The following is a 10,721-nucleotide window of genomic DNA, read 5'->3' on the forward strand; positions in this document are numbered from 1 at the left end:
TTATTTTTTAATGTTATTAACTTATAAAGAAAAAGTAAAAGTTGTTTATTTCTAAATGAGGACTTTTCATAATTTATTATTATTATTTTTTTTTTTTTCGTCAAGATTAAATAATATATACTTTAATACATTTTATTTTTTATAAATTATTTTTTATTTTAATTTTATCTTATATTCACGAATTAAAAAAAAAACTATTATAACTCAATAATGGTGTTTTAAATATAAATAAATAAATAAATAAATATATATATATATATAATAATTTGGCTTACTATATTTTTATTTTTGTAGAATAATTTATTATTTTTCCCTTTTTTTCAAGTATAATTAATATTATTATAAAATTCTAAATAAAGTTGTAGAAATATCAAAATTTTCAAATTTTACTTTTTTAAATTTTTATATTTGATTCTTTTTGTTATGCTTTGATTTTTTGTAAATTTACTTACTATAATAAATTATATATATAGAATAAAATATACCAACAAAATTTTTTTTGAGATTTGAATTGAAAAAAATTTTAATATCATAAAGAATATATTGAAAAAAATAATTTTTTTCTTTTTTTTAAAAGAAAAGCATGTAAAAGAAAATGGTAAAAATTAAAATAAATGAGAATATAAAGAAAAAGAAAAAAACTAATGATTCCGATAATTTAAATTTAAATGATTCAGTTCATAAAAAAGAAAAAAAAGAAAATAAGCCAATTAATAAAGAGAAAATAAATTCAGAAAATGAGAAATTTTGTAATAAACAAGCAAGTGAAAAATACAATCATCCATATAGTAATCTTGAGAACTTAAATAGCAAATCAAATGAAAAAATTATTTTAAAAAATACTGATTCCTATAATTGTCTGAAAAATGATAATTTAAAAAAAATAGAATCATATGATGAAAAAATAATAATGAAAAGAAAAAGGAAAAGAAATGATACAAAAAATGAAGTAATAAACGATTCAAAAAATGATTTTAAAAATAATGATCAAAAAAACGAAGAGATATCAAGTGATGATAAAAGTTCAAGTAGTGATGAAGATCATGATGGTTTACTATTAACATCAAAATTCAAAAAAAAATTTAGTAACTTACTACTTAAATTAAAAAACAAGGATTCAAATTTGCTGAATAAAAAAGAAGAGTTTTTTCATGACAGTGATTTTGATACAGATATATCAGAAGATAAAGACAATGAAATAAAAGAAGACGAAAAAAAAATAAATGAAAATAAAGATTTAAGCGTAAACAAGAATATCGAAGAAAAAAATAACCAAAGTTGTAAAACAGATAAAAAATGTCTGAACTATTCAGAATATTTTAAAGATATTTTATTAAAAGAAGGTTCTCATGTATTTGATAAAGAAGAAGAAGAAATAATAGAAAGAGAAAAAAAAATGTCACTACAAAAAAAAAAAAAAAGTTATTACGATGAGCAAGAAGAATTAAAAAAAAAAATAATTGAAGCTTGTGAATTTGCTGATAAAAATGATTGTAATGATAATACAAATGATGATAATGACAATTTTTTTGTAATGAAAGAAAAGAGTGAAGCTGAATTATTAGAAGAAAAAAAATACTACGAAAATTTTCTTAAAACATCTAATATTGTAAAAGATGAAAATAATTTATTAAAAGAGTATTGGAAAGATAATTTAAATAAAGATGAAGAATTTTTAAGAGATTACATTTTAAAAGAATTATGGAGAGAGGATAAAATTCATAATATTTATGAAGATATTGATGAAATTGACGATGAAGAATTAGAAAAAGCTGAACATTTTGAAAGAACATATAACTTTCGTTATGAAGAACAAAATGGGAATATCATAAATTCCATTCCACGTAAAATAGAAACAAGTGTTAGAATAGATTTAAAAAAGAAAAAGAAAAAGGAAAAAAGAAAAGAAAAAAGAAAGCAAAAAAGAGAGAAAAAAAAAAAAATGATTTTAGAAGAATTAAAAAAAGAAAAAAAAGATCAAAAAAATGAACAAAATAATTCATTTAATGATAATAATAACAATTGTGATAAAAGTCAAATGGGTAAAATCTCAGAAAATTTTAAAAAAGACAAAACTCATGAATCAAAAATGAAAACAAATTATGATAAAGAAATAATTTCAGATAAAAATTTAAAAAAAAACAAAAATTTAAATTTATATAATGATGAAAATGAAATGTGGTTTTTATGTGATGAATGCAAAAATCCTATTATTCCATTAAATTATGTTTATGAATGTACTATATGTGATAATTTTGCCTTATGTAAAAATTGTTCAAAAAAGAAAACTCATAAGCATAAGTTAAAAAAATTGTTAGTTCCTAGAGGATGTAACCCACCAGAAGAATATATAAATAATAGTGAAATGAAAAATAATTATGAATTTAATAATAATGACACAATGAATTATTTAGAAAATGATTCAAGTGGCTATGAAGATTTAATTGACGATATGCCTATTAGATTTAAATATATAAAAGTAAAACCAAATTCTTTTAACCTCACAACTGATTTTATCTTGAAAACAGATGATAAAACATTAAATAAAATTGTACCCTTAAAATATGTTTCTCCATACTATAAAAAAAATTTTAAATCAAATGTAATCGAAGAAAAAGATAAATGAATAAAATACTTAATATTAGAATTAAAAAATTTAAAAGTTAAAAACTAAAAAGGAAAGAATACTAGAATGAAGTTTAAAATACATAAATATGAAGATAGAATGTAAATAAGGAGTTAAAACATAATTAAATTTAAAAATGAAAATGTAAGAAAATCTACAAATATAAAATAACGAATTTAAATACAAAAAAAAAAAAAAAAAAAAAAAAATATATATATATATATATATATAATAAAAACTTTTAATTGAATTAATATATATATATATAATGTGAATAATTTTTTTCATTATTAATTAAACTAAAAAATTACACAATATTTCATTTCAATGAATAATATTAATATTATTTTAAAAAGGTGCTTTTTCAATACAATAAATTAAAAAAAAAAAAATACATCAAATAAAATTTTATTTAATTTTTTATTATTTTATTTCATTATATTAATTTGATTGATAGATTTAAAAAATTACTGAAATTCTTTTGATAATTTAATAAAAACCAAGTATATTCTAAGTTAGAATATAAAATATTTTTCAATGATTTTACTGTAATGACATTTTTTTTTAATCTATACCTAGTTCTTTTGTTCTTATATAATTTCAGCTTTTAATATATTTTGTTATTTAATTTTTCACTTTCATTTTTATGTTATTTTACATAATGTTACTTTTACTTTTTTGATTAATTATCTTGATAAAGGATTACCTAACATTTTGAAGTTTCCATTTAATAAATTGCGACGACATTGTGCATAAGCTTTTCTTAAAATAATACAGTTTTCATCAATTTCCTCTAAGTTATGATTATGCAAGCATTCAATAAAAGATGAATTCTCCTTTTTATAACATGCTGTATTTTGATAACAGGCAATCATATCATTTAATATTTTTTTACATGAATTAGATGCCTTTCTATGAGGTGTATCTGGTTTTACACTAAGCATATTTTAAAAAAATTAAAAAATAAAAGAAAAAAAATTAAGATAACAATATTAGACTAATAAAATAATGAAAAAAATCATGTCTTCATTGATAGAGTTTTTTCTTTAAGCTATTAAATATAAATGTAATTTTTATTTTTCAATTAATTTATCTAATGGTAAAATAAAGTAATAAAATTTAAAAAAATAACTAAATTAGATGAACATTTATCACTTTTATTTCTTTATCTATTTCTCTAATTAATTTATATATATATATATATATATATATATATATATATATATATATATATATATATATATATATATTATAAAATGATTGGGCAATTTAACACAAATTAATATAGTAAAAAAGTAGTAATTTGAAAATAATTTGTTCACATTTTATCATTTTTTGTTTAATGCTTGCTCATTAATATTATTTTTGTTTATTAATCTTTTATTTTTTTATTATTATTTTTTTTTTTTAATAAGAATTTGTTTTTCGTCATAAATGGAATTAAAAAAATATTCGGATGAATCCTTATTTTTAACCATTAAAGAAAAATTGTGTAACTTGTTTGTTTTGTTTTATTTAAGGATAAGATTATTTACTCATGCTTAATAAATATAGAAATATATTTTTTTTTTTTATTATTAATTTCAGAAATATAAATCGAGCTTTAATAATTAAAAAAAAAAAAACTAAATTATTATTTAAAACAATATTTACAAAAAAAAAAAAAAAAAAAAATTTTAATTATTAAAACTTATTAAAAAAAAAAAAAATAAAAAATAATTGACAAATTTTTTTTTTTTTTTGCTTTTTTTATATATTTATTAGTCAAATAAAATTTTAGGTTCACCATTTCTTAAATTTGAAATATTTATATTATTATAATTAGATGATTTTATATATTGAGGAGAATGTTCACTCTTAGTATTTTGACCTTTTTTTGATTCTTTTAATCTTTCATCAATTGTTGATTCTTTGGGTAAATGAATTCTTTCATTATTATTTGTATCATTTTTTTCAATTATTAAGTTATTTGTATTATGGCAAAATAAAGCTTTTAATATATTTGTTATCCACGTATCTCTATCTTCTTTTTTTTTCCCACAGAATAAAACTTTTTCTTTATTTAATTTTATATTCCAGCATTCTCTTGTTTCTTCAATTGTTTCAATTGGTAATTTAATTAATTCAAATGGAATAGTTTTTATTACATTCGAATCTTTTATATCTTTAATTAAAATATTTGATGAAGTTATTTCTGCATTATATTTATTTAAATTAAAAATATCATTAGAATTTATTGATATATCAAGTACTCCTTTTTCGTTAATGGTACATTCCCTTCCTCCTCTTATTAAATTAATATTACCTTCTAATATTTCATTGCTATTTAATTCTTTTTCTATGTCTTTAAATTCTAATTTATTTTCGTTATCATTACTATTGTGTTCTTCTAAATTATTATTTACTTGCTTATTTGATCTATCTTCCATCTCTTCCTTTACATCAGTTGTTTGTTCATCTTCATATTCATCAAATTCATTTAAATCTTCTGAGTAATTTTGATTTAGTTTTTTATATTTTGGTTTTTCTTGTATAAAATTTTGTGCTCTTAGAAATTGCAAATAATTATTTCTTTTTGAAAAGCTTCTGTGGCTTTTGCAAAAAGCAATAAAAGAAACAATTATAATAAATGACAAGATTTTCATTTTTAAATAGACAAAAGTTGCATGAAAAAAAAAGAAATAGACAATAAAAAAAAGAAAAATAATTATAGAAAAAATTTCTTATTGTAATATCTAATGTTTGTAAAATTTATATATACCATATAATTTTATAAAATTCAATAAATATGGAAAGAAATTTTCATTAACAACGAAAAATATTAGGGTAATAGAAAGATGGATAAGAAATGAAAAAAATGAGATAAATAAAGAGCTCTATATCTGATACTTAAACGTATATATATATATTATCTAGATAAATAAAAATTTATTCAGAATAAAGTTTAGTGCATTATTAAATTAATATATATATACATAGTATGTACATATATATTTATATAATTTTTTTTTAATTTTTCCAATAAAGCTTAAAAATAGACTATTAATTAAAAGAGTATTATTTCATTTAAAAAAAAAAAAAAAAAATAAATATATAAATAAATGTGTAGAACAATATAGGGAAAATGTGTATTTACATAAAAAAAAAAAAAAAATAAAACAACATTTATTATAAGCAAAAATCTAAAGCATAAAATTAAGGCTAAATATAATTTTTCTAAAATTACTTTTCTATATTTCTTACAAATAAAAATTTTTCTTATATTAATATAAATTTATTAAAATTAAATTTTTTTTTTTTTCAATTAACTAAAGGTATTGATAAAGTTTATGAAAAATGTATTTACATATATATGTGTAAGGATTTATATAACAAAACTGTCATATATAATATATGAAGATAAAGGAAAAAAAAAATATTAAAAGGAGAAATATAAACATCTTTTTTTTTAATTTTATTGAAAGAAGATATTTTTACTATTTTATTTTATTTTATTTTTTTTTTTTTTTTTTTTGAATATATATGTCTTTTATATATATATATATATATAATGTATATATAAGTTGTAATTCTTAAATTTCTTTATAGATCCTTTCAATAATTTTGTTATATTTTTTTTTTTTTTTTGTTGTTTGTTTTTTTTTCTTTTTTTTTTTTTTTTAGAAAATAATTAAGTAAAAATGGAGTATAACAAACTTTTATTAAGTGTTTTTATTTTTTCTTTATTTTTTCTATTAAATAATAAAATACAATGTCAAACTTTTCTTCCAGTGTCTTATGCAACACATCACTTATATTCGTTTGATAAATTAACACCCCACGAAATAAAAAGTAATTTAAAAAAAACAATTGTAAATTTTATAACCACAAAATTAGAAAATATTAAAAGTAAATTTCAAAGAAATGATAATAACGATGATATAAAAAATGAATATGAAACATCTTTAGAAGATAAAGTAAAATCATTACTACAACAAGCGAAAAATAAAAGAATTTTATCCAAAAAAATAAAAGGATCTTATGATCGTGCATTAAAAAATTTAAAAAAGAAGGGGAACACAGTGAATGAAGAAAAAATAACAAAAATTTTAGAGCATAATTTAGAACAAATAAAATATCTTAATAAAAAATCAGATTATTTAGAAAAGAGAGCAGAAGATTTAAAAAAACATTTAGAAGAAACAAAAAATGAAAATTACAAACAAAATAATAATTGTAACATTTCAAAAATAGGAAAATTAAAATTTGTCACTTCATCTAATGGATTAAAACATTCAATTGATAATGTTCAAGGAAATGTTAACCAAAATGGTTTTACAATCTTTCATAAAAATAAAAAAAAAATGACGTACTACTGGAATGTTATAGAGTTACCTATTAAAGTAATTGGAAGTGTTGAGCAATGTTTCTTCTTTGTTTATAGAAATAATAACCAAATTTTTTGTGCAGAAAATAAACTAAAAAGTTATTCTTGGATTAATAGTCTAAGTGAAGCTTCACTCTGCTATAATTTTGATATTAAAGGAATTATAATAAATAAAAATATTATTAATGATAAATTAATTAAAAAGAAAAAAATAAATGAAAATATGTTAACTGTAGATATAAAGCCAGAGGAAAATTCCACCCGTATTTTTGTTAATGATGTTGAACAAAAATTAAAAGATAATGAAGATATAATTGATTTAAATAAAATTAAAAAAAATATGGAAGATGAAAAAAAAATAAACAAAAAATCAGAAATAACTAGTGGAATAAACAATGAAAGAGAATATCAAACTGAAGATAGTAATGAAAATGATGAAGACAGCGAAAATGAAACTGAAGAATGAAATTTTTTTTATAAACATGTTGAATTAATATGAAGAAAAATATATATTAAATTAATTAATTAGAAGTAGGTATTTTTTATTAATAAGGAAATTAAGAATATATATAGAAAAAGTATTAATATATATAGAAAAAAAAAAAAAATAAATAAATAACATATATTAGGAACATTAAAATACTCTATTAAATAAATATATTGATTTTATAATATTTGCTATTAGTGTCTTTTTTGTCTAAATTTTTTTTTTTTTTCTTAATAACATCAAATTTTTGAAAAAAAAAATATATATGATTATATATATATATATATATATATATATATATTTATTAATTTTTTTTTTTTCTTTTTTTTTTTTTCAAAGGAATGTAATTAGTTGTAAAACTTTTTTAAATTATGCATCGGGTATATATAATAAATTGAAAAAATAAATATAATGTATTTTAATAAAAAACAAAAAAATAATATTAATAAATAAGCAATAATATATAATGGAATGTAAATATAAAAAATAATGAAACAAATAAATTATATTTCTATATAAATAAAGAATTAAAAAAAAAAAAAAAAAAAAGTTCTATCGGTGCAACATGCCCTAAACATATAAAACAAATTTTAAAAAATTTTAATAGTTCTATATATTTCAATGAAGTTATTTTCTGAAATAGTTCTTTTTTTATTTCATTGTTAATAAATAAATAAAGATATTTACATACAGAATATTTTTTAAGGTCAAAGAAAAAAATTTTTAAATTAAAAAAAAAAGAATGAATCATATATTTTATAATTAACATTAAAGTTGTATTTTTTAATAGGAATATTAAAAAATAATTAATATAAAAATAAAATATAATCATATTAAAAAAGTTATTTTAAATGAAAAAAAAAAAAAAAATAGATAATTTTAGGAAAATTCGTAAATGTTCATACACATTCAATGCAAAAATATATGACGTGATAAATCAAGTAAAGAGTATGTACATTATCTAACAAAAAAAAAAAAAAAAAAAAATTAAATAAAAATAAAACAAGAAAGTTATAAACATAAAACAAAAACAAATAAAACATAATAATGAAAAAAAAAACTATATATAAATTGATATTTTTTATTTCTAAAACTTACATTATAAAGACATATATATATTCCATTTAATTAATATAAAAATAAAGTTAAACAAATATATAAATAAAAATTAAGTTGAAATTTAGTAAAAAAGAGGAAAAATTCAATTTTTTGCTGATTTCTTTTAAAATAAAAAAAAAAAAAAAAAAATAGAAGTAGAAATAGAAATAGAAAAGTAGAAAAAAAAAACTTAAAGTGTAGTAATTTAAAATTTATCTTATAGAAAAAATATAGCATTAAATGATTCACAGAAATCATTATTTATTAATATTTTAGGAGTTAACATTATATTTCTTTTATGTATAGACATATACTTTAAAAGATTTAGAACTTATTTATATAAATAAATATGTTCTAATATGTCTACATATTTATATATGTAATTTATAATAAATTTTTTTTTTATTGGAAAATTTCTTTAAATGCCTTGTTTTTATCTTTTAAGCATAAAATTAGATAAATATAAGAATATATATATATATATATATATATATATATATTTTATTTCATTTTGATATACTTGATTAATAATTTGATCTATTTTTTTTTTTTTTTTTTTCTATTACTCATATGTGAACAAATTTATTCAGTTTGATTAATTTTAATGATAATATTTAATTTTTTTGTTATTTTTTTTTTTTTTACGTTTATTTAAACTTGTTTCCTTTTATCCTAGTTCACTATAACAACGGCTACATTTATTTTTATTTTTTTTGTTTCTGTATATTAAAATGTGGAGTATTTTTACCAATGAAGATTTATCATTGAACATAGAGAAAAAAAAAGAAGAAAAATATTTAAAAAAAATTAAAAAAAGGAGATCTTTTGAAAAAATTGGAAATAAAAATCTTTTGAGCAAAAGATCTTTTGGTTCTCTTTCTCAATATGATAGCATAAATTTTAATAAAACATTAGATAATAGAAAAAGAACATTGAGAAAAAATTTTCGAAAAAATTATAGAATAGTACGAACAAATTTATTAAAATTAATAAAAATAATAAAGAAATTTCCAGAAGCAAAAAATGAAGAGGATAGACCTGAAAGTGAAAATGTAACTATTGATTTAGAATTAATTAAGAAATTAAATAAAATTATTAATAAAATAGATGTAGAACAATTAAAGTCAAAAAAAAGAATAAGAAAAAATAGATTTAAAAATTCAGATGTATTAAAAAGTAAATTGTCAAAAAAAAGTTTTCCAAGTAAAATATTCCCAATTCAAAGCAAGAATAGTTTTAAAAGTAATATAAATATAATAAAAAAGAAATATTCGAAACGAAACTTACTTTTAAGTACAGCTAATAATTTAAAAAATATCCGCAAACAAAATTCTTATGAAAATATGGGATTATTATATAGCAATAATTTAAAAAATAATTATTATTATTATATGAATTTAAAAAATAAAAAACAGAAAAATTCTAATTTTTATAATGACACTAATAATTTATTAGTAACTGATTTTTACATGTATTCTACATTAAACGCGAGTTTTAATAGGTTCAATTCTTTGAATAAAAAAAAAAAAAAATCACATTTACTAAATTCTAAAGGAAACAGTATTTATTTAAAAAAAGAAAATGCTTTATTGGGATATAATAATTTTGAAAAAAATATAAAAAATAATAGTTTACAAAATATATCTTATCCAAAGAATTATACTTTACTTAGTTATCCTTATCTTCATAATTTAACTGAACACTTTTATTCACCAAATAAAAAAAATATTTATTCAAATAAACAAAAATTAAAAAAGTTTGTAAAGGATGAAAAAATTAGAAGTTTATTAAGAACAGCAACAAATGAAGATGAATTACTAAAAGCGATTAATGTGGCTAAGGTAGCAGGCCTGGATTTTGAAGCGAAATTGGGTAATAAAAAATTACAAAAATTGAAGTCTATTAGTTAATATTATTCAAATTTAATTTGATCAAAAAATAATGCTAAAAAAGGGGAAAGAAAAAAAAAAAAAAAAAAATTAAATAAAATATAAAAAAATATAATTTCAAATTTTTAACATATAAAGAATTTTTCATATACCAAATATAAATAATAATAATTTTAATAATACTTATTTTTATTATCTAATTTCTTTTTTTTCTTTTTTTTTTTTTTTTGTTTTAGTGTATTTCTTATATACTTA

General features: G+C 17.0%; 5 protein-coding genes across 5 annotated transcripts; 3 read left to right on the forward strand and 2 right to left on the reverse strand.

Moving 5' to 3' along the window:
* Positions 1 to 595: 595 nt before the first annotated feature.
* KRI1 lies at positions 596 to 2,626 on the forward strand (the record flags this gene model as incomplete). The annotated part of the gene is made up of 1 exon (XM_028678597.1): positions 596 to 2,626. One exon carries the CDS (start codon positions 596 to 598, stop codon positions 2,624 to 2,626), a length of 2,031 nt encoding a protein of 676 aa, XP_028535727.1.
* Positions 2,627 to 3,312: 686 nt separating this feature from the next.
* Positions 3,313 to 3,570, reverse strand: PRELSG_1307900 (cytochrome c oxidase assembly protein, putative; the record flags this gene model as incomplete). Its single annotated transcript, XM_028678598.1, has 1 exon — positions 3,313 to 3,570. One exon carries the CDS (start codon positions 3,568 to 3,570, stop codon positions 3,313 to 3,315), a length of 258 nt encoding a protein of 85 aa, XP_028535728.1.
* Positions 3,571 to 4,386: 816 nt separating this feature from the next.
* PRELSG_1308000 (conserved Plasmodium protein, unknown function) lies at positions 4,387 to 5,271 on the reverse strand (the record flags this gene model as incomplete). Its single annotated transcript, XM_028678599.1, has 1 exon — positions 4,387 to 5,271. One exon carries the CDS (start codon positions 5,269 to 5,271, stop codon positions 4,387 to 4,389), a length of 885 nt encoding a protein of 294 aa, XP_028535729.1.
* A 1,035-nt stretch (positions 5,272 to 6,306) lies between these two features.
* PRELSG_1308100 (conserved Plasmodium protein, unknown function) lies at positions 6,307 to 7,458 on the forward strand (the record flags this gene model as incomplete). The annotated part of the gene is made up of 1 exon (XM_028678600.1): positions 6,307 to 7,458. One exon carries the CDS (start codon positions 6,307 to 6,309, stop codon positions 7,456 to 7,458), a length of 1,152 nt encoding a protein of 383 aa, XP_028535730.1.
* A 1,850-nt stretch (positions 7,459 to 9,308) lies between these two features.
* On the forward strand, positions 9,309 to 10,487 carry PRELSG_1308200 (conserved Plasmodium protein, unknown function; the record flags this gene model as incomplete). Its single annotated transcript, XM_028678602.1, has 1 exon — positions 9,309 to 10,487. One exon carries the CDS (start codon positions 9,309 to 9,311, stop codon positions 10,485 to 10,487), a length of 1,179 nt encoding a protein of 392 aa, XP_028535731.1.
* Between the last annotated feature and the right edge of the window lie 234 nt (positions 10,488 to 10,721).

This window comes from Plasmodium relictum, assembly GCF_900005765.1.
Source record: "Plasmodium relictum strain SGS1 genome assembly, chromosome: 13".
Taxonomy (NCBI): domain Eukaryota; phylum Apicomplexa; class Aconoidasida; order Haemosporida; family Plasmodiidae; genus Plasmodium; species Plasmodium relictum.